Source organism: Cygnus atratus, chromosome 1 (genome assembly GCF_013377495.2).
Source record: "Cygnus atratus isolate AKBS03 ecotype Queensland, Australia chromosome 1, CAtr_DNAZoo_HiC_assembly, whole genome shotgun sequence".
NCBI classification, from domain to species: Eukaryota; Metazoa; Chordata; class Aves; order Anseriformes; family Anatidae; genus Cygnus; species Cygnus atratus.
In genome coordinates, this window is record NC_066362.1 from 138,086,040 (window position 1) to 138,111,046 (window position 25,007).

At 37.6% G+C, this 25,007-nt stretch overlaps 1 protein-coding gene across 1 annotated transcript in view; it reads left to right on the forward strand.

The window, feature by feature from the left end:
- Positions 1-25,007, forward strand: part of OCA2 (OCA2 melanosomal transmembrane protein) — a 191,375-nt gene that overhangs the window by 143,382 nt on the left and 22,986 nt on the right. The window contains 1 exon segment of the mRNA XM_035558138.2: positions 7,602-7,695. Coding sequence (XP_035414031.1) covers positions 7,602-7,695 — 94 coding nt within the window.

Consider the following 25,007-nt stretch of genomic DNA (forward strand, 5'->3'; position numbering starts at 1 on the left):
TATTGCAAGTTTCTGTTGTTTCTAAAGGTCACTGGAGTCTTTTGATGACGTGAAATCCTGAGGCTCAGTTCTATGCCTGTGGGTGAGATGCCTCTGACTTGGTTAATTTTTTTGTCTCTGGTTATACAGCTCATAATCCAAATAAAAGCTAGGGCCATAAGGAATCAATGAAAGTAATATGGGATCTTTCAAAAGGAAAAGGCTGCTACTGCTCTTGATTTTAAAAGGCAGGCAAGACAAATGAGCAAATTCAGGAAGTGTCTCAGTTTTAAAGATCTGTGTGGTGTTTAGCAGTATTATAACTTTAAATGTTACATATCAAGAAGCAAAATACAGCATCCTAATATCTAATTTCCTTTCTGAATATACTTTACATTGTTTCTGTAGTGTTTGCAGCAATGGAAAGGAGTAATTCGGACTTTAAACAATGACTCCAGTAAATGGTAGTACTGTTTGCTTGTTCTTAATGAACTCTCTTCAGGTATTAACCGAATGTTTCATTTTTTTGTTGTAGCCCTAAGAACAGTATCATCAGATATGAGCACAAGGAATCTTTTCTCTGTATGGGTATTCAAGTGTCCAAACTAATCTCTTGTTGTTTTATGAAATAGACAAGACCTTCAACCTTCTGTAAAAATCCAAGTGCTGTTTTTCTTAGCTTTTTCATGACATTTAAACTCTGGGGCATCTTCACACTTTTTTGGTATGAAGTTCTGCTTAAAGGCCAGCAGTGCTGTAAAGTCTGTGGTGTGAGAGCCAGGCTCATTACCAGTGTACCTGCAGCTAGAGGAGATTCTCTAATCTTTAAGATTACTGAAGATAATCCTCTGTGGCATGGAAGAAATAGAGAATAAAGTTGTGAATGTAAAATGTAAAAACAGCTAAACTGCAGCATGTACATTTGATGGACACATCAATGTCTGTGTTAAGGAAATATCAGAGGCCTGCTTGGCTTTAAGACACTGAGTTAATAAAGAATCAAAAACCATATTAAACCCCGTCAGTTTTTCTTAGCAAGGCCATTTTTCTAAGCTCGAAAAGAGTTATCTTGGCAGACATATATATATCTATGTATGTATGTTATTTAGGGTAAAATACGAAGTATATGGGGTAGAGGATGCTATTTCATGTCATCTGTACTGATGAGGATTTATAGTTCAGATGGTAGATCTTAGATTTCAAAATGGAAAGGAGAAGAATATGTATGTAATATACAGAATTCAGTTCTATTCAAAAGTGATTTTTCAAAAGAATTTACACCAAACATAAGCTCACTTCATAATAATGCTTACATTGCTGATGAATTTGAAATGATTGTATTAATTGTTTTCAATCTGTGTAAAATAATTGCTTGCTAAAGAGTTCTGCAAATTAGAGAAAGGCTAATGATCAGTGGTGACAGCAGAGATGACATTGAAGACTCCTACAAAGCAAAGTAGAGTTTTGTTTAATTTTATTTACTTGCTTTGTGCATTTATTTATCATAAATTACAAAGGGTTCTTCTTAGAAGCCTTGACCACTTCTGTTTTTAGAATAATATAGAATACTTAAACTCATTATGTTGTGTTACTGAGTCGCTGCAATATAAGTATACAGACTCTGCACAGCTGTCAGCAGAAGAGGTATATTCAGTTAGAAGGTAGCATTTGGGCTAACAGACATAAAAAGACAAGGAAACTATAGCAAGCTTTGAAACTCTAAGTGCAGAAGATATTACTGGTCTATCTATCTCCTCTCCTTCCACTGCAGGCACTTTCCAGACAATACACCTTTTTTTTCTGGAAAATGAATAACATTGTGCTGCTTGCAGCAGCGCTGAGTGGTGCAAAAAGAAAAGAAAATCTCAGTCTCTGATATAAATGATTTATAGTGATGAATCAGATACTCAATCAGACACTCTGTGTGACACTAAAGAAAGTTATACTTGTACCCTGGATATTACTTACACATATATTAATATCTGCAACACAATTGCAGTTAACACACCTAAAATGAAGAGGGGCACTGAGCAGGAGTTGTGAACTTTTTTAAAGCAAGGCACCTGAACCATAGCAAAACGTAACAGCTAGGCTCCAATTGAAAGTCAATTTGTGTAAAGTTGGAATCTGAATTTTAAACATTGAACATTCTAAAATAACTTAATGGAGGGACATTTAGTTTTGAATAATATTATGTTGTTCTGCTCACCTCCGAAGTATAAAGTTGAATAATATACTTTTATTTCTATATTCCTATGGAACTATTTTTCAACATTTGGTCCCTAGTAGTGCCATGTGTGGAGAAGCTGTGAAATTGAGCAGACAATTTTAACATTAGTATCTAAAAATCAGAGAGAGAAAAAAAGTGTAAACTAGGATATGTGTGCCCAGGAAAAATTCAGGTTTTCCTGTCACAGAAAAAAGAAAACAATGAGCATTGAATAAAGCAATAGTTACAGTAACTGTCCAACTGGCGGTATGGTAGTAGTAGTAAAATAGGGCAAAGTACACTTGATTCAAGGTGTTGAATTGGATGGTTAGGTCAATGAACTCTTTGGAAAAATTAACTCAAAACTGCGATTTACCTTCAGTGTTTTCCCTATAAATTTCACATGTAGGCATTTGGACAGAAATGTCCCATTCAACATGTTTCCAAACAGGTAAAACTAAAAAAATAATAAATTGATATTGTATAATTGAAGTCTGTGACATATAACTGTGTTCAATGAGTCCATGCAGGCCTTTTCCCCTTACTGCTTATGAGCTGAGAATCCTGGTTATTGTAAGGATTGGTAATGGTTTAAATGGCCTTAATTCTTTATCTCTTTATTGATTGAAAATTTGATTATCCAGGGCTTGTTTATTTTTACACATAAACAATATTAAAAGATATTCAAGAGTTGTACACACTTAAGACATGAATATAAATGGCTCTGTTTAATGAGGCAAATCTGGATTAGATTAGCGTGAAACAGAAAATTAGTGAAAGCTGTGAAGGTTGTCTCCTATAAGGGTAATCAAAACCATAACTGTTCAGTGTTCACTTCTGTAGCCAGGTTTGATACATTTGCTTGGGATGTGCTTTGATTAGAGAAATGACATATGCTATGGAAAGGAAGCCACACACTTCAGTCAATTTATACTTAACTAAATGGAGTGCATCGAAGACTGCAGAGTTTTGAAAATGTATGGAAATCAGGGAGCTGGCTTCCTTAAATAGGTTTTGTGTAGAAACTATAATGAGATTGTTTACAGCAAAAAGCAGGTCTGAGAAACCTCACCCTGAAATTATGCATGATTCTGTGGTGAACTCCTGGTTTCAAAGTGAGAATATTTGCCTGGGACAAAGCAGTACACAGAGCTGTGCCTGTGTAAAACTGTGCCTTGCACAGATGTTTGTCCAAGGCCAGGGTAAATCTGCTTTCATGGCTTATGTTGAGTGCTGCATATGTCTTTTACTGTGGCTACAGGACAGTGAATTTTAGCTTTGCCATTGAAATAATTGGATTACAGAAAAATAATAAACACTTTTCTCTACTGGCACATCGCTAAATGAGCCTTAGCTCAGCAGTTGTTATGAAAGCAGTGTAGTCTTTTTGCTTCTGCATTAGCTAGCCAGAGATATAGGGAAAAGAAAATACAGAAAGTCTGTTGGTTAAGTCCATGTGTTGCTTGCTGTCTGCTGTTAGGCCATGTGGAGAAGTGGTGTGCTATGCTCAGAAAAAAAACATTTTTATGAAGGCTGCTCATGCCAGGCAAAATAGCTTTATTGGTGATAATCCCTTCCCTTTGATTTCTCGGTGCTTTGAATAAGAAACACGGATTCTGCCAGACACTTTGAGGGTGATTCTCTAGGCAAACATATTAAGAATGCAGCAGACCCAAGGGTTAGTTTTTTCTTGAGAGGGCAATACCAAAGACTCCTAAGAACTGATGGTACTTAGATGTAATAGATGTGCTGCTACCAAGTAAAACCAACAGCTGGGAATGAGGTTTAAAGTGAGAGGAAACATTACTGATGTAAACTGTCTCTCCCTTTGCTTATTATGGTTCTTCCCCAATTTCCCAGCCCCTTCCTTTGGTAAGATTAATCAGTTCTCCCCAAAGTATTTTTCAGTGCATTGCAGATTGTAGCCACGTGGATGAACTTTGTTTACCAAGGGGGAGGTCTGCTGAGCCAGGGAGGTGCATTAGATATGGTATACCAGTTCTAGGCTTGAATTTAGTAGTCTCTAGTGTAGTCTTTATAGTGCTATAGCAGAGGGTAACAACTGAACACTGTGTTGAGAGAAAGTAGCTGCAAATGGAAGTAAAAGGCTGGAAGAAACTGGTCTGTTGGATACTGCAGGTATCAAATCAGACTTACCAAACTCTCTCAACATCTTCCCACTTGTTTCTCTAAGTTGGATTGATATAGAAAGACACGTTTAAATAAGTAGGTTTTGGTTTTGGATATTTTTTTTATGGATTTATTTTTAACTACAACTGTTGAATACTTTCTTATACTTAAAATTGATTTTGCATTCCCTAAATATATTCAAAGTAATTTGCTGTGAGAAAAGATACTTTTATGTCACCTTTTCTGGACAGAAATGTTCAAAGACCTTCTATTGTGCTTCTGCAATAATTGTGCAAAGCTAGGGCATGTCCATAGAAAAATGATCATGATCCATAAGGATTCCTTTGTTATTTTCGCCTATATAGCATTGGCATTTTAACTGACATGTCTGGATCTTCCTATGATCACACATCAAAGTGAATATATACATGTATATATTTTTTGCATTAAGGAAAAATGTTTTCTTGATTTCATGGTTATGAATTTTTAAGCATAATTAGCATTGACAATAATGACTGCAGTATACCAAGAAAAAAAGGCAGAATAGGTATGAAAGATAATATTTATGGCTTACCTCAAACATATCATCTACTATGGATATTAGAAATATTGCATTTAATTCATTGTAATGAATATAGTTTCTTGATAACTATATGCTTTGTTATAAAGGATGAGTTACAGTAGTCATCAAAACTGATATACTGGTTATTACGGTGTTGTACTTTGATACAGTTGACCAGTGTGCTATTACAGCTTGAACATACAAGCAAATAGTAGTCTTTGCTACGTTTTTAAAGATTAATTATTCTTAAGGTTGAAGATGATGTGATAATGAAGTGAAGATTCTGTGAAATCCTAGAAAATGCTTATTCTTCATTTGCATCAATTTGAACAAGTTAATGTGTATAGGTTCCCATGTACATGTACCTAGACTTGACTTATCTGTGATTCAGAGGTCATGGTTTCATTATTTCACTGCTGAGTTAAATGGCTGCCATTGAGATGGATGTTCCTTGGAGGGGAAACGAAAGTTTGCCTTGGTTGTTAATTTCAGTGCGGTTCTTTGAAGCCTGCTGAGCCAATACCTAATTAAACTGCACACACAGCCTGAACAAATGAAAAAGAAATACCACTTCTTTCAGATAACATTTAAAGTGATGATTTCTCCTCAAGTGAAATCTACTCAGGGAAATCAATTCAATGCTGAAACAGAAACTCTTTCCATAATACCTCATTATTTGAAGGCATTACTGTAACACATGTACAGTATCGAAGAGGGTGTGCTGTTTGGAGATCTTGGCTGTATCTTGTCACAGCCATGGGACAAGTATAGTTTCGTTTGTTTCCTTAATTTGAAACCAGAGCTATATTCCTTGTCTATAGTAATATTGTTCTGATGGTGATGCCTAATTGCACTACATGTAGAGCAGAAACCTCTTATGAAATGTTTGGAGGCTGTAGACTAGTGATTAGCTTCGGAATTGAAAATTATTTAAGTGTTCCTGCCTGACTCCCCTAATAACTTCAGCTGTGTTAACTTGCTCTGTTTTTGTATTAAGCCACATGCTTTGTGTCTTGCCTTTCTTATGCGAAAGTCTACCAGGAATTCTGGTGTTCTAAGTTCAATTTCATATCTCGTATTGAAATAACTGAAATAGACTTTTAGTCAAAGACAGGACAAAGAAAACAAGCTCAGTTACTTTGGAAGGTCAAAGCCTTAAAAACAGCAAGTAGGAGGCAGCTCACCTAGCATAGCTCCTGAGAGAGCAGAAAAAGCAGAAAAAATGGAAAAAAAAAAAGACGGGTTGGTCAAGGGGAGGGAACAATTAAAGATATAAAATGTCTATTTGGGGTTGAGGTCATGGGGAGATGTTTTCCTTACCTCAAGGAAAAGTATGTGCACCATGAGTGAATACTTAGGGGAATCATACTTCTGCCTTTATTCTGACCTATTCTTTGGTAAACTGAGCTGAGGGTGACCTGAAATGTTTATTAAGTCAAAACAATTAACTGCAACATTAATTACCTTCTGAACAGTTTCTCTCAAAGCCAGACTAGAAGAGTCTCCACTGAGCAGTAATGTTTAACAGGGCCAAAACGAGAAGAGTAACTATATGCCAATGAGAGCAAATGAAGACTTGTGCTTAGAATAAAAGGTTGTTAATGTAGTGATGTATGAAAAAAGAGATGACTTGCCACAGTTTTAAAAAAAATATCTTCCAGATGCTTACCTCTTTTGTTCAAAATTTCAGTGAAGGAATAGAACATAGGTGTCCCAAATATGCTTTAGAACAGAAATATTTGCCAAAGCCATATTTTGCTGCTTTGTGGAAGTCAAGTATACGAGTTTTCTGAAGTCTAAGATATGACATATGTGAAAACTATAGAAGAATACCTGATTTCTTTATGTTGCCACAATGTTGAAAGGTTAGAGAAAAAACAGGAGTAAATTAGTTACTGGAAAAGGCTTAAAAGAAAAAAGAAGAGATATGTAGTTCTCTCAAGAAGATAGATGTGCTTTATAAACATGCACATTTATAAACATGCACACAAAGGCATTTTTTGCCTTTGCATTTTCCTCTCGTAGACCTGTATAATGTAATTTGTTGAAGTTCAGTAAATAAAGGTATTTTCTTCTATGTATTAAAGAAACATTATGGTTTGGCAAACAAACTGTGGTGATCCTTTTGACTTCAGCAAATACATGTGAAACAGATCTAGTCTCTTCCATCGTTTGACTTTTTTATTTATTAAAAAAGCAACACAAAACCCAACCAGCAATTAGTTATCATATATATATAAAAGACATTAATTTGCCAATGTCATGCCTGTGTAGGGAAAAAAGGCATCCATTTTTCTTAACATCCTCAAATGTTAGTTGAAGATATTGCTGCAAAATTCTGTTTTCTTCCGTGTGCTATCTCATCCTTTGTTTTCAGCTCATCTGATGGCATCTTATTGTATAAGAAACAAAAAAATCAGCAAGTTTATCTGAATGCAAATCTCTGGTGTCACTTTGATGACTGTTAGATTGGTGTTATGTTCTTTCCCTATTCTCCTGGCTTATGTAGAGTTAGAGAATGATACCAGGCTTATTTTTGAAAGCAATGAACTATTTATAGGATGTAGAAATATTGTCTGTATGTTTCTTTTCAAGTCTATACAACAGAAATTGATTTTTTTTTTCTAACTGGTACATCTAAAGACTTTAGCACAGAATAAACAGAAGAAAGGTAAGAAACAGAGCATGACTATAAAACAGTATTTGTTTTCTGAACTGCAGGTAACGGGACATTGATTGGAGCATCTGCAAATGTTGTTTGTGCAGGAATTGCTGAACAGCATGGTTACGGCTTCTCTTTCATGGAGTTTTTCAGGTAACTTTTAAACTTCTCTCTTTAAAGGTGTCATTTTTTCCTTTAGACACACAATGGATCCTCCAATGAGAAAATCTATCGAAAAGGTCTATAAAATAGATCTGTGTTTCTTTACTGTAAGGGTGACAGAGCAGTGGCACAGGTTGCCCAGAGAGGTTGTGGAGTCTCCTTCTTTGGAGATATTCAAAACCTGCCTGGATGCAATCCTGTGCAACATGAGTTAGGTGACCCTGCTTGGTAGGGGGCTTGGACCAGATGATCTCCAGAGGTCCCTTCCAACCTCAACCATTCTGTGACTCTGTGTTCCTAATTTGTTTTTGGGAACTGAAACGCCAGCAGAAGATTGATCATGTAATTTTTATGTAGTGTGGATAGAGTGTATAAAGGTGTTGTGATTACAGTGAAACCCTGGGAGAAGGTGGGATGCCTCAGTTCAGACTGAGTAGAACTTCACAATCCCCTTAAGTAAACTGATTTATCTAAAGGCAATTACTATTTTTTGGACCACCTACTCAGCAGCTATAAGTGAAAGTGTAATCAATGGTCAGTAGCAGGTCAAGTTGTAGTTTAATACTGGTGTAATTATTAATAATAATTGTTGTTGTTTAATAACAACAAGGGAATGGCATGAAGCTCTGTCGGGGGAGGTTCGGGTTGAATATTAGGAAAAGGTTCTTCACTGAGAGTCTAAATCAAGTCTTCACTGGCTTAGGGAAAGCAGAAACAAAGATGTTTAAAGAGTAACTAGTCCTTTCAGCATTATTCACTGGAATTTACTCTTTGGAAAGACTGAAGATGATACACAGATGTTCTGAATTTACCTTCTGTATGTATGCTTTCCAGTGGAAATAATTACTGGGGAAGGCCGTGGTCATTGTGAGGAAAGATGTGAGAACTGAATCCAGAACAGTCACAGGAAGGTAGTATTGGATATTAATTAGCAGAAAGAACATAAAAGCCCACTTTTTCTAGCTTCTCATTCCCTGAGCAGGCAGTTCACGAGTTCTTTCATAACTTGCCTTAGGAAAAGATTTATTTTAGTCAAGTGTACCCTGATTCAATATATTCAGAGGCTTCCCCTGGCATTAAGAGGTATTATGCGTATCTCTTGAGGATTTTGATCTTGCTTACTTTTATTCATGAAGGTTTCCTCAAAGAACAGAGTGATTCTTTTCTGCATTTCTTCCTTGTTTGCCCAGGGTCCCTCATTAGGTTTCACACCTCTGATTCAAGGTCTTCTACCAGTATATACTGTTAGTATCTTAGAGAATGTTTTGATGTTGTTGAACTCAGGTCTGGGAACGATAAGGTAGAGTCCCTATGAATAAGGATCAGGGGGATGGTCAACAAGGTGGACATCCTGGTGGGAGTCTGTTATAGACCGCCAAACCAGGATTAAGAGACGGATGAGGCATTCTACGAGCAGCTGGTGGAAGTTGCGCAATCACCAGCACTTGTTCTCACGGGGGACTTCAACTTCCTGGACATATGCTGGAAATACAATACAGCCCTGAGGAAGCAGTCTAGGAGGTTCCTGGACTGTGTGGAAGACAGCTTCCTGACTCAGCTGGTCAGTGAGCCGACCAGAGGGAGTGCCCCGCTAGAACTGCTGTTCACAAACAGAGAAGGACTGGTGGGAGATGTGGTGGTCAGGAGCTGTCTTGGGCAGAGTGACCACAAAATGGTAGTTCTCTATTCTTGGTGAAGTCAGGAGGGGCATCAGTAAAACTGCTACCTTGGACTTCTTCAGGGCAGACTTTGAACTGTTCAGGATGCTGGTAGGCAGGGTGTCTTGGGAGTCCCTCCTGAAGGGCAGAGGGATCCAGAAAGGCTGGATGCTCCTCAAGAAGGAAGTCTTAAAGGTGCAGGAGCAGGCTGTCCCTGAGTGCCATAAGATGACCTGGTGGGGAAGAAGACTGGCATAGCTGAGCAGGGAACTTTTTCTGAGTTTCTGGGAGAAAAAGAGAATTTATGTCTCGTGGAAGAAGGGACAGGCAACTCATGAGAGTACAAGGAAGCTGCCAGCATTTGCAGAGAGAAAATCAGGAAAACCAAAGCCCAGCATGAGCTCAACCTGGCCACTGTGGTTAAGGATAACAAAAAATGTTTTTACAAATATATTAACACTAAGAGGAGGGCCAAGGAGAATCTCTATCCTTTACTGGATGCAGGGGGGAACGTGACTAGTAAGGATAAGGAAAAGGCTGAGGTTCTTAATACCTTCTTTACATCCATTTTTACTAGCCAGACCACTTATCCTCAGGTTACTCAGCCTCGCAACCTGGAAGTTTGGGACAGGGAGCAGAAGAAACCCCTCACAGTTCAGGTGGAAACAGTTAGAGACCTGCTGCTCCACCTGGACTGTCACAAGTCCATGAGGCCAGATGGGATCTACCCGAGGGTGCTGAGGGAGCTGGTAGATGTGATTGCTGGGTTGCTTTCCATCATCTATCAGTGGTCATGGTCATCCAGAGAGGTTTTGGATGACTGGAGACTTGCTAATGTGACACCCATCTGTAAGAAGTGTCATAAGGAGGACCTGAGGAACTACAGGCCTGTCAGCCTGACCTCGGTGCCATGAAAGTTGATGGAGCGGGCCATCTTGAATGCAATCACACAGCATGTGCAGAACAACCGGGGGCTCAGGCCCAGTCAGCATGGGTTCATGAAAGGCAAGTCCAGCCTGACCAACCTCATCTCCTTCTATGACCGGGTGACACACCTGGTAGATGAGGGAAAGGCTGTTTAGTCTACCTAGACTTCAGCAAGGCCTTTGACACGGTCTCCAACAGTATTTTCCTGGACAATCAGGCAGCCTGTGGCTTGGACAGGTACACTCTTGGCTGGGTTAAAAACTGGTTGGACAGCCAGGCCCAGAGAGTGGTGGTGAACGGAGTGAAATCCAGCTGGTGACAGGTCACCAGTGGTGTTCCCCAGGGGTCGGTGTTGGGGCCCATCCTCTTTAATATCTTTCTTGATGATTTGGATGATGGAATTGAGTGCACCCTCAGTAAGTTTGCAGAAGACACCATGTTGGGGAGAAGTGTCAATCTGCCGGAGGGTAAGGAGGTTCTGCAGAGGGACCTGGACAGGTTGAATCAACGGGCAGAGGCCAATGGGATGGGTTCAACATGGCTAAGTGCCTGGTCCTGCACTTTGGTCAAAACAACCCCATGCAATGCTACAGGCTTGGGGCAGAGTGGCTCAAAAGCTGTGCAGAGGAAAAGGACCTGGGGGTACTTATTGATGCTCACCTGAACATGAACCAGCAGTGTGGCCAGGAAGGCCAATGGCATCCTGGCTTGTATCAGGAATAGTATAGCCAGCAGGGAGGTGATCATCACCCTGTACTCTGGTGAGGCTGCACCTCGAGTACTGTGTTCAGTTTTGGGCTCCTCACTACAAGAAAGATGTCGAGGCTCTGGAGTATGTCCAGAGAAGGGCTACGAAGCTGATGAAGGGTCTGGAACACAAATCCTATGAGGATCGGCTGAAGGAACTGAGGTTGTTTAGTCTGGAGAAGAGGAGGCTCAGGGGAGACCTTATTGCTCTCTACAGGTACCTGAAAGGAAGCTCTGGGAAGCTGGGGGTTGGCCTCTTCTCACAGATAAGTAGCGACAGGACTAGAGGGAATGGCCTCAAGTTGCACCAGGGGAGGTTTAGGTTGCAAATTAGGAGAAATTTCTTCTCAGAAAGAGGGCTTAGGCATTGGAATGGGTTGCCCGGGGAGGTGGTGGGGTGTTTAAGGAAAGGTTGGTTGTGGTGCTTAGGGACATGGTTTAGCGGGTGACATTGGTAGTAGGGAGATGGTTGGGCCAGATGATCTTGGAGGTCTTTTCCAACCCTAATGATTCTATGATTTTGTGATTCTATCTCATCTTGCAAATCTTTGGAAGTCACCAGGGAAAATTCATGTATACCATGCATGTGGAGATGATGACCTTCTGCTCCTGACTTTTGCCAAGGTGTAATCAGGGCAAGTGTAGACTGTTACTGGTGTGTCCTTCTCAGGTGTTTCCGTGCAGGAAATCTATCTGACCAGACATGTCTGTCTCAGGTGGTGTTTGGATTCATGCATCACAGTACACTACTTCCCATACCTGCAAGCTTCTTCCTCCCTACCTGCAAGCTAAGCTCAAATTATGCAACTGTGTTTGAGGGGCCTTTGTTAGAAGTAGTTTTTTCGCGAACCATATTTTGTGATGGTGGTCTGAGGAGGAGAAGTGAGCAAGGTTGTGGAGCAAATCTGGTGAGTGCACCTTGACATAACAGAGGTGGAGGTGCCTAGTGACCAGGACATCCTGGTGACTCTCTATCCATTCAGAGCCACATCTAATTGCTTCCTTCCCTGGATCAAGAGTCCTTCCTTCCCCAAAGATCTGGGGATGCATATCTTGTTCCAGACTGCCAGCTGGTTGTTTGGCCATACCCTTGATGTCCTATCCTTACCACCCAAGCAACTCAGACCCATGTGCTGGAAGTGCTGTTCTGGTGGGATAGGATGGCATTTAAGTGGAAAAAAATTATCCTGGGAAAGGAGGGAGAAAGACATAGATCCTCCTTACCAGTGGTGAAGGAACTTTAATCAGCCCAGCGTCCAGAGGACACTGCTGGTTTAGGAGATACAAGGTGCCAACCACACATACCTGGCTGTGACTGTGCTGGCCAGTGTCACCAAGTATCTTACCCAGAATGTATTCAGTCCTTCTTCCTTGTTCCCACCTTTCCCATCAACAGACATAGAAACCAGTTCTGTCAGAACTGTGCTCACAAGGGGAGGAGCAAGATTGCCTTTGAGAAAAGATTACTCAATTGCTATGGATTCAACTTGTTGTTTCTGGTTCTTGCGAGCTTTTCTTGATACCTTGCTATGCTGGTATCTCGATACCTCGCTGTTGCTGGTATCTTAATAAGAAGATTCCCATCTCACTTAGAATATATGAAAACCATAAAAATCTTTTTTAGAACCATGAAAATTCATGTATTTTAACCATTGAGTCCATCATACATGGTAGTAGGGCAACAAAAAGGGGCTTCTACTGGTATATCAGCAACAAAAGGAGGACTAGGGGAAACAGGAGCCTATTTCTGAATGAGATAATGACCTGCTGACAAAGGGAAGGGAGAGGTACACACTACTATGGTCATTGGCACAATGTTCAGCGGGAGGCCAGTCACTAGTGGTGGTTCCCAAGGTGGTTGTGATCTTCAGTGGTGCCTTCCAACCTCAACCATTCTGGAATTCAACATTTAATGATCACGAGAAATCTGAAGGCAAATAACAAATAACTGCCAAGATCACAAGTAGCAATTTCCTTAAAGATGCTCTTGGGTTTTGGACCCAGTCCAACTAAATTACAGTCCTCTTTCACCTTGGAAACTGCTCCATAAAACTGTATTTATATCCTTTAATCTTTCTCCTGAAAAATCTTATTTATACTCTATTTTTTTATTATCCTTCTAGTAATTTGTAAGGTAGGGCTGAACACAGTACTCCAGGCAGTGTCCCCTTGTTTTTTTCCCATGTTACAAAGCTAAGGTGAAATATGAAGTAAAGAGTTATTTGCTTTTTGTTGTTGTTTATCTATGCCATTTAAAGTTCCCATTTTACTATTTACTGTTAAGTCAAAGATTCTTTCAGCTTTCATGTTACCTCCTTTCACCAAGCATGAATATTTCTGTTCCACCTGCCTGGCCTCCAGTTCTTTTTTTTTTTTTTTTTTTCCCCCACATCTTGTTTCTGACTAACATATTATCAATGGGCAGGGATAAAAGGAAATGATGTGATCTATTAAGTCAGTTATAAGATGGACACAAAGATAAATATTAAAGCATAAAAATAGATATAATTGTCAGTCAGTGGGGATTGGAAAAGAAGATAGGGAGTGGTGGGCTATTTGCTGTACATGGTCAAGGGTAGACATCAGAGCAAAAAATGAACATTGTGCCTCTGGAGAGAAATACAATTTTGTTTGGTAGTCTGAGGTTGGAAGGGACCTTAACGAACATCTAGTTCCAACCTCCCTGCCATAGGCATGGATGCCACCCACTAGATCAGGTCACCCGGGGTCTAACCTGGTCTCAAAACACCTCCAGGGACGAGGCATCCACAACCTCTCTGGGCAACCTGTTCCAGTGCCTCACCACCCTCTGAGTGAAGAATTTCCTCCTAACCTCTAATCTAAATCTCCCCTCTTTTAGTTAAAACCATTCCCCCTTGTCATGCCGTTATCTGATTGAGCAAGGAGTTGCTCTCCATCTTTTCTATAAGTTCCCTTTAAGTACTGAAAAGCCACAATGAGTTCACCCTGGAGCCTTCTCTTCTTTAGCTTTCTCTTCTTCTCTTTTTTGATGTGAAGGTAATTACTGAGTGACAGCATATATAAGTAAGCAGAAGGCAGGGAAAGATAATATGCATAGTATGATTTTTAGTCTGGCTATCAAAGAAACTTGCAATCATAAACAAGACAATTAACATAAAGGAGGGCAGCCCGTGTAATAGTGATACTATTTCTTTCAGCAAATGGTCAAATAAAGACAGTATAGTCTTCTTGCCTGGATGATTTCCAGAGGTTAACATAGGGATTTTATATCTATCAAGGGTGTAGAAAGTTTTGTTTTTCTTGAGAAATAAAAGAACATAGAGAGCATTGAAGATGTCTCTTCTAATCGAGGTACTGCATTTTTTGTTAGCTTTAAATTTTTACTAATCTGTCTCTGAGTTTGTTTTTCGTATAGCATTACACTAGGTCAATCTGCCCTATGGATTATGAAAATAACCCACAGAAATCTTTTTGTTACCAATGAAAAATTTGCTTCTTACTTTCATAGCATAAGAAGTGCTCATTGCTGTAGGGTCTGTAATTATCCGTTTCTACATGCTAATAAAATTGCCAGCTTGATTTTTAATCTTCTCTTTAAGAAATGCATTTATAGCCTTTTAAATGTATGTGGTATTTCAAACATAAAATAAGTCATGTTCCATCATCTTACTTCAGTACAATACCAATCACCACTGTGTGTCTGTGATACATAATGTGATTTAATAAAAATAACAAAAAAACAGATAAATGCTCAAGCTATATGACAGGAGAAGAAAGTGGGGATTATGGGAAATACTCTAATTTTATTTAATGTAAATTTTGTCTTACTGTGAATATATCATGATGAAATACTCTAATTTTATTTAATGTAAATTTTGTCTGACTGTGAATATATCATGATGTGGAATATATAGGCAAAAGAAGAATGGATTGGATAACTATGTATTAGGATGAGTATATGGGAGAGATGATTTGATACATGAGGAATTCAGTCTGCCTGGAAGAACGTGGTATGAGCCCAAGGGACCTAATTTAGATAACAGTGTTAAACTTAGCTGGGCATGATCCTGCAAGTGTTGTGCATATTTTCAGGTTTTGTGTTTTTCTGTTGTCACTCTCCCTTCATATGGTATCTGAAGAACTGAATTAATATTCTCTGTCTTCACTGGCAGTAACAATTATTTGGAAGTGTCAAAAAATATTGGTTTCTGATAATAGCTTACTAAAAAATGTTCTCAACATAGGATTTATCTTGGGAGTTATTCATAGCAAAAATATTTACAGTAGGATATCCCTGCTTGTATCCCTTTATCCCTGCATGACAGCAATCATAGAATCACAGAATGGTTTGGCTTGGAAGATCACTTAAAGGTCACTTAGTTCCAACCCCCATGCCATAGGCAGGGATGCCACCCACTTGATCAGGTTGGCCAAGGCCCCATCCAACCTGGCCTTGAACACCTCCAGGGATGGGACATCCACAACTTCTCTGGTGATCATCCATAATGACTGTGAAACAGTGCTTCCTGTGGAAATTATCATTCATGCACACGGGAGGACAAATGTGATGTCCTTGGCTACCCCCATGTATCCTATTTACATGATTTAATAAAAATTACTTAAAAAGCAAACAAACAAACCCAACACTGGGCTCTGTAAAGCCATATAAATGGCTTGATTATGTGTTAGATATTAGTAGTCCTGTTCATTCCAGTTCAATTAGTGTCATTTTTCCTTCATTCCTTGTTATTAACACCACTCTATGCTAAACACTGTTGGTGGTTTAAGGCTGATTCTGGTCAGAATAAAAACAGCCCTGTTACCTTGGATGTGGACTTTAGTGGTGGAAACTTCAGTTGAGCAATGTGGCATTCAAACTCCTGAATACAATTCACCTCTGGGCTTTCTATCAGCTGTGAAGCTCCAGAACATAGGTTTTTAGGATGCTTAAAGTTCAATGATTCAATGAACTGCTGTGGAAAGGTTAATGAGAAAGACACACAGGTTAGCCTCATCTCATTTCCCACAACTTTTATGATGAGTAAGGAAGAGTAATGGGTTAAATGGGTCATGGGTTAAATGCTGATATTTGACATGATAACAGACTTCTGCTCAGATAAGTATAAACACAACACTTCAAACAAGACCTCTCAACAAACACATTAATTCAATTTGTGCAAGTTTTTGTTTTACAACTATTGCTTCATAAAACTTTTATCTTTGAAAATCCGTTTTTTTTTTTTTTTTTAGGTTTATTGCATCATCTTTTTTGTCTTTATCTTGGTTTCTTTGCAAATGTATTGAAAACATTAGAAGTTTTATTTGAAGTACCTTACTTTAATCATAAACTTAAAATCCATTTATACATGAAAATATTTATTAATACACTTAGGGAAATGAGTTTAAAAAATATACTCTAGACTTTAACATCCTATTCGCTATTGTACTAGGAAGGGCAAAGCTTTAGACTATCTGTTGATTTTTCAGCTGATCTTTCATTGAGGTAGAAAGGTAGTAAATTTTTCAGTGTTAGATTCTAGGCTGGGCTTGTTAAGAAGAATGCCAGTTTTCTTTCAGCTATCCAAGAATAACCATTGTAAGATTTTAAATTGTCAGCACTGGCCAAATGAGTGCTCTTCAATTAGCAAATGCCACATTAAAGTCCATGTCAGTTGATTAAAGTGAACTTTGCTTATTTTAAATAGTTGTATACTCCATGAACTTAAGTATTCTTGCAATAGTGTAGTACAAACCATTTTAAGAATAATTCATGAGTTATAAGTGTTTATGAATGTTTCTTTTGAATTTTATTTAAGGATAGGAAATACCATAAATGTAAAGATGAACTATTGTGTTTTGTCATGTTTTTAGGAAAAAAAAAAAGAGGAAAAATACTATTTTGAGCCCTTAAATATGGAGATATTTCCTTTTCCAACTTGAAATGCGAGTTTTCTGTACCATGTGAAGTTTTACATGGAACTTAACAAATTTATATCTTCTAACTAAAGTTAATATCTTTGAATTCTTTGGCCTGTGCATTGTTTTTCCTTCTCTTTTTTGCTGTGAAGTCTTCTGGATTAGAAAATCACTTTTCAGAAAAAATAGATGAAATCTAACTAGTTAATCTTATTTTAAGCTGGTTAAGATTCTGTTATTCATTTTTTTTAATTTTATTTTTATTGTTTTATCTTTCGAAGACTATGAAATGAGTTCATATCATTCTCAAAGATCTGAAAAGGGGCTTCTAGAAAACAATTGCAATAATTAATTTTCTTTATTGGGCTCCATAGGAGGCACTGATTCTCCAGGAATATACATACCACTTTGCTATCGTGGGGTATTCTCACAAAGCAGTGTCTAACTGGAGTTAAAGGGACTTAACAGTGCAAGGAGCAGATATGATGTAACATGGTCCTTCACCTTGGCCTTGACCATAAGTCTTCCAGTTTGAGAAATGGTTTCAAATGTACTGCATCTCCAATCTAGCATTTCTATTTCTGTTTCCTTCCTGTAGAAACCAAAAGGGAGAAGGTAAGGGAGAAGAGGTGGGGAGGGAGAAAAAAGGATAAGAGATACCTTTGTGTGCCCAGGTCTCATTTCACGTTGGAGCTGGTACATAGCTAGAACACAGCTCACTTAGAGACTGCTCATGTTCTGGTGCAAGGCTTCTCATGCTGCTATTAACAGCAAGCAAAATGTCTCACTTTTACTCCTAGCTTCTTATTCTTCATCTGTATTTGTCTTAGCCCTCTTCTCTTCTGCCATGGTGTTGAACTGTGAAATTTAATGTGTTTTGACATAAAGATGAACACTGAAGCACAAGTAAAATTAAATGTGTGGCAGGATGGAGCGATGCTTGTAGCTAACACAGGCAAAAATTGTGATTTCTTATATTGCATTTTTTTGCCTTTACAATAGGGCAGTCCAAAATTTAAAAAAAGATCACTTCTAATATGGTGGTTTTAACCAGTATCTGTGAAAGAGAAGTTCACCATCAGCTCAGTATTTGTGAAAGACTTAAAATCTTTTCTTGTTTCTTTACACTCTACTTTAATGCTGAAGTTTTTATAGATATTTTCCCTATAACAATTGCACATGAATTGTCTGAATTAATGCCTCCTTCAACTTACAGAGCTATGATGATTGCTACATAAGCAAATATTACATTAAGAAAGATATTTATTTATAGGGTGATTTTTTGTTGTTGTTGTTTAGACTATATTATATTTTTACATTTATTTTTTCTGATAATCTGCAAAGAAAACTGAAGAGACGATAAAGTCTTACTGCATTCAGGTGGGTGAGATACAGTATGGTGTGAAAGTTTTACAAAGCCCTTCCCCAAACCAATCTTTTTAAGTGAATAGAAGTGCACTTCAAGAATGGTGCTTTAAAAAATATCCCCAAAGCCCAGGGTTTTAGTTGCAGACTTTAATTTGTGCTGAAAAGTGTATTTGAAAATCAGAATGTCTGCTCCAAAGAACAATGCAGTGCTTCTTCAGTGTCTCTTTAAATAGCAGTCATGTAAAAACTTAAAGAACAAAATGCTAGAAAAATCTGCAGGGAACAATTTTTCACTGGTAGGTGGTGGAGTTTAAATAAAACTCCTTTCGTCTGACCACGAGGGTTCATATTTTAACACTACTAATATTGGCTGAGATCAGTTGAGACTATTTACCTTTATAGCAGGCTTTTAAAAGGCAAGTAAATTACCACATTTTTCATTTCACTGAATTTGATTTCTACCAGATACTCAAACTATTTTGAGTGGTACTGTATCTAAATGTACAGCATTTCATGGTTAGATATAAGGTCTTATAATTAAAATGTGTTATCCAGTTTTAGGAGCATGTGGAGTGAAAACAGGAAGGCTCTCTAAGTGATTAAACTTCTACATCATCAAGGCAGGAGCTAATTTGGAGCCTTGTGCTGTAGTTTATGCTTTCTGTTGTGGTGCGTATGCTTTTATTAAAAGCTAAAATGCACAAAGTGAAGTTCATATGTACCATTATGCTGTTAGGCTTTTCATGATTGAGGTTGAAAAATAAGATAATAATAAAAGAACAAACTTGGAGACTGTTCATTCAGAGAGATTTTCTGTAGTTAAGAGGTCAGTGCATTATTTTCTGAGATAATTCATCAATGTCAGTAGTGTTAATGAAGATGTGGGACATGTGTCAAGTATTATTCTATCCACATCTCTACTGCCATTGATCTAGCACTTGTGTTTCGTTGTAGATCACTAAATGAAAAGTGTGCCAGTGCCTTACATGCTGTGAGTAGGCCCAAGTGAGAGAGAGGAGAGAGCATCTTCATTCTCTTTCTAGTTACACTACTCACTGATAATCATGCCTTGCCTCATATTGTCTGCTTTTTAACTAGCTAAGATCAGAGGAATATTTCTGGCAAGAAGAGAAGTAGGACTTAAATAGCCTTTGATACTTTCCCTCACCATGTCTTGAAGCTAGAAGCTGGACTGAATTTCTTCTTGTTACCATCTCAGTTCATATAGCACAAGGAAAAGGTAAGGGCCTACTTTTGATAGATGTGGTTCCTAGTTAGCCTGTGTGCTGTATAGTGCTGAAAAAGCTGTGTTACACAAAGGGAAAAATATAATAGTGCAAATTGTTAATCTTAGTTCCCTTTATTTATTTATTTATTTATTTATTTATTTTCTGAAATGGACAGATTATTTTTGAAATCTATGGTGGGTTAATCTTGGATGGCTGCCAGTTACCCACCAAGCCACTCTCATTCATCTCCCTCAGATGGGTTTTCTGCCTTTCAGGTGGTCAGAACAAATCCTGCCTTTCTGTAGCCATTTGTTATGGCCCTTCAGGACAGTGTAAATAGCATACATATGAAGAAGAAGAAGTGAACTAACAATAATCCTGCTAAATATTCCAAGATCTTTGTTTATAGACTTGTGTATGGAACAGGTTTTATTGGAAACATTTCTGTCTTTTGCTTCAGTTTCACAGCCATGTGTTTTAATCTCTTTCCCTATTTTTCTGTCTGAAAGACAGCGGCTACTGCATAGGTTTCTCTTGATCTTGTAAATTTTTTTTTTTTTTTTTATTCTCACAGCCTGTGAGAACCTTCTGGAAAGGTTCTAAATTGTTGCCTTTTGCTGAAGTTCTTGCCTTTTAAAAAGCAAATTTGGAATCTGTACTGAAACACTGTTATTTTGCTTTGTTATAAAACTGAATATTTGCCTTACCCAGGTGTTGGACAGACTGAAAAAAATAATTTGATTTCTCCTCAGGTGCCATACACACTATTAATGCGAACTTTCTTTACTGATTTGTTTCCTTGTGACTGAAATTTCATATGTCTTCAACGGAATTCACTTTGAAGCACACTGAATTACATTCTTACTTCTCCCACTGTAATGAGGAGGTTTTTAAATCTGAAAAGTGTGATCTCAGCCAGAGCAGGAGATCTATGTATAGTAATACTGATAAATGAAATGTTAAAAAAAAAAGAAGTTGAGCAATATGGCTATGAATAATGAAAACAAGGAGGGAGAGAACAAAATTGAGGCCATTCCAAAAGAGCAAAAGCTGAAATCAGCAAAATTAAAAAAAAAATCAAAATCTGTTGTATTTCTTATATATGATATATTGGTGAGGGCTGTTTATAGTAAAGGCTATTTACAGTGACTGGGAAAAGAGTGAAATACAGGTTTATGACTTATGGAGTCCTTTGCTTTCACTGCTTCATTGAGAACTCATTGAAATCTATGGTCTCTGTTAAATTCCAAAGACTTTGGATTACATTGGTGACTGTGATATTCCTATCCATTATTTTCATTGACTTACAGATAGCAGGTGGCCATTGCTTTATTAATATACTGGAATGTAGTATAGTTTAATATTATATATACTTACCTATATAAACTGTGTGAGAATAAAGGCAACCTACATGGTCTCATTTTAAAACTGTCACTATATGGGTTATTTGGCCTAACAAGTAATCTTATGAGAAACATGGCAGTATTTATATACAATACATAGTCTATCACATTTTATTACTTAAATGTAGTAATATTTAAAAAAAATTGCTCTTATCTGCCATGACCATGGGAGCAAAGTAGGGGTCTGGAGATCTCTGGGCTTAAATTTTGAAGTTAAATTTGCCATTTATAAATCGTGCCTCTCAGGCACAGATAGTTTTTTTTTTTTTTTTTTTTTTTTAAGGTTTTACAGGAATATCATTTTTGACAGATTGATTGTGTGACTTCGTGTTGCTCTAATAACTTCTTTTTAATGGGAGAACTTTAATTGATGTCAAACTCAAAAGTTCAGTGACAGACAATGTGCCTTCTCTGAGTTTAGAGGTTAAAAATAATTGACACTTTTGTATGCACAGAATAAACTGCCATAAAAATATTAATTCTCTGACTATTCAGATAGAAACATATTCAAAATGAATGGTCAGCTTTTCTGTAAGCTTTGAGACAGTGAATATGACTCTATTAATAAATAAAATCAACAACCATTACTGAAATAATTAAGAAAAGCATGATAAGCCAGGGCTTGTTGTAATTACAGTTGCAGATAGAGTAGAATATCAGGCTTGGAAATATTTAATATTTCTGATTCTGTGGAAATTCAAAAAATAATTTCAGAAGAGCAACTAATTTCTGAACTATTCTAGCAAATTATAGCATAGAATTTTTTTTTTGTTTGTTTGTTTTAATGCAGATTGCTATTAAAAAAAAATAAAAAGAATGTGCTGTGCTGTTGGAGGTAACTCATGATTTTCTGACATTAAGAACATCTGAATGGAGGAGCACCTGAGGAACCTTAATGGGGTCCTGGGCCATGAGATGGATGGGGTGGAGCTTTGAGGGGGTACGTGCATGGGCAGCGTGGTCAGTGAGGACCCTTGGGGCCACGGCAGTGTAATTGAAAATCAGATGAAGCATAACTTGACCAACATGAACAGTGTCTGCAGGCTATTCTGTCTGGTGTGCATATAGCAATAAGACACAGCACAAAAAACTGTGCATTAAGAAGTGTGAATTTCTATAATTTTATATATTATTTTAAAAGAAGTTTAGTGTGGTTAGTGGCCTTTTTGGGTCAACCTTCACCTCACAGAAGTTGAACGTTTCCCCTATGGTCATGTTACTTCAGGATTTTCTGCTTTTTCCTTTTAAAGAACATGACAACGTAAAAATAGAATACTTGTCTTGAAATGCGCCTCATCACACCTGAGTTCATCCATTTAATCCAAGCTATTCATTTATGTTCCTTCTGCAGTCAGTGGAGAGGAAAAGGGAAGACTTGTCCTGACATCTTAAAGGGATATCCGAGATGGGAAGAATTACTTTATGGAAGCCCCATTCTTTTATCTGACTAAAAATAACCATCTACTCCTGTGTCCTAAAGCTAAATAATACAAATCATACCTTTGGTAAACCATATGTATAGTTGATTTTTTTAACAGCTCTTAGGTAAAGACTTCAGTATAGCATATATACAAATATATTGATATATGACACATTATTTTTACTACTTCCTGATTCATGAGAGCTAAATTGTGAAACCATTCATTCTTGACAATTTTTAGTGGAATTTGTGCATGAACGTGGATATGTCTATGAAGGACATAGTAACAGAGAGCAATTAACCATACATTAATATGGTGTATTTAATGAAAAGTTAATATTTCAGATTTCTAACTAACAATTCTACTTAAAAACAAGCAAATTAAAACAACATCAATTTAAAAATAATTAAGACTTCTAACCATTCTAATGCAATCTTCAGATATTATTGACCAATGCAAGCAGTAAATTTCCCAGGCTAATTTTATCCAAGAGAAGTGTTGAATAAAAAGTGAATGAATGTACTATTATAACAATTTATATTCTGGCTATGTTCATATAACAAAAATATCTCAAATCTCGATATTATAATGAACCTGAGGAAGGGGTACAACATGTTCATCTATGTTCATTTTTCTTTTTAACTCTCTACTCTTCTCTTTGTCCCTTAATGTTGGTCTGCCTTTCCCATCTGTTCATATCTCTTCCCTTGTTATTTCCTGCCAAGTAGCATGTAGTGTTTTTCTCTCCCATAGAGATGTGTAAGAATAAGAGGAGGCTCAAGGGAGACCTTATTGCTCTCTACAACTACCTGAAAGGAAGGTGTGGGGAGCTGGGGGTCGGCCTCTTCTCACAGATAACTACTGGTAGGACTAGAGGGAATGGCCTCAAGTTGCACCAGGGGAGGTTTAGGTTGGAGGTTAGGAGACATTTCCTCTCAGAAAGAGTAGTCAGGCATTGGAATGGGTTGCCCAGGGAAGTGGTGGAGTCCCTGCCCCTGGGGGTGTTTAAGGAAAGTTTGGACCTGGTGCTTAGGGACATGGTTTAATGGGTGACATTGGTAGTAGAGGGATGGTTGGCCAGATGATCTTGGAGGCCTTTTCCAACCTTAATGATTCTATGATTCTAATGAGAAAGGCAGAGATAAAGACCTAATACTTCAAAAGCTTCTGAACAACTGTTAGGTGAGCGGTCAGGTCTTCACATTGGTACCTTTCTGAGCTGAGTTCAAAACTATTCTTCATCTGGCTAAATAAATGGAAGGGACTTTAAATGATAATCACCTTCTTTAGCTAACCACCTGCTGTTTTGCGGATTTTGATGGTCTTGTTCTGATTTTCATATTTAAAAGTCTGTTTCCCTGGGCCTGGTTGTGAGCAGAGGACAGGGAAAAGGCCCTGAGGACACTGGGGAAGGTGCTGTCCCTGGAACCTTAGGCTTAGGACAGCCCAGGGCCTTGACTTCAGCGGGGCTAGGCAGCTGTCCTCCCATTCTACTACTTTTCTTCATGTAGACTTTCTCTCCAAACACTGCAATGAGCATATTGTTACTTTCATGTAGTATGAGTTTAGCCTAAGGGGCCATGCTGTCATGCTAATGAAGCATATGGATAATACATTCAATTGTATCCTAGGAAAAACTGAGTGGCTTTCCCTGAACATCTCAGTCTTGTTGAATATTGTGCATGGATGCTTGGGTGACTAGTCACAATAATTGTATTTCACCTTGCATAAAAAATATGCATGCAGCAAGCAGACATCATTTGTCCAGAGTATTCAGAAGGTAAAAAGAAAAGGAAACTGACTTGTTTTTGTGTTTGCAACTGAGAAGTATATTAAGCTAACAACCTAAAGTACCAGTCAGTCATATAATATGTTCAAAATAACACTTTTGCTATATTTGCTTCATCTTAAAGTTCTCATCCCAGTGAAAATTTTGAATATATTTTTTATGCTTCTGTTGTCATGTGCTATATTTTTAATTTCATTTGCATTTATCAGATTTATGAGAATAACTTCTGTAAGAATTGTTCTTTGTGTATAGGCACAGGTATAATTTTTGAGTCTGATCATGCATTTGATGAGAACCTTAATACTAAAGTGGCTAGTAGGAATTTTTGCTGCACAATAAATACAAAATTAGCCATTTATGTTTTTAGATCATAGAAACACCTGTGGTCCCATAATAATTATTCTCTATCAGACTCATAATCGTCTTACACCTTTTACTCAGGTTTCCTTTTTAATGGTTGTTTGCCTGGCTTCCTACATCCCTTGTTATGTTCCTAAAGAAGTGATTTATTATTCTTCCTTAGATGAGGACCATCTAGGGATAGTTTTGAAAAAGGAATTAGTTAAACCCCTGATATGAACAGAATTTTTGCAAATTTCAACATTAACTGTGATTATTTATGTATACATTATTTCATTGAAAGCAGTTATCTATCAGAAATAAGTTCCTGCTGAAAATGATACAGTATTCTGGAATTAAAGTATTCTCATTGGTATGTGCTGATACTTGTCATAAATCACATAATTCAAAGAAGCATGATGTTTGTTCAGAGGGGAACACATTCTGTCTTTATACACATACAAATATGCATTCCAATGGCAAAGCTGTTAAGGATTTAATTAATTGCATTGCCATTTAACATT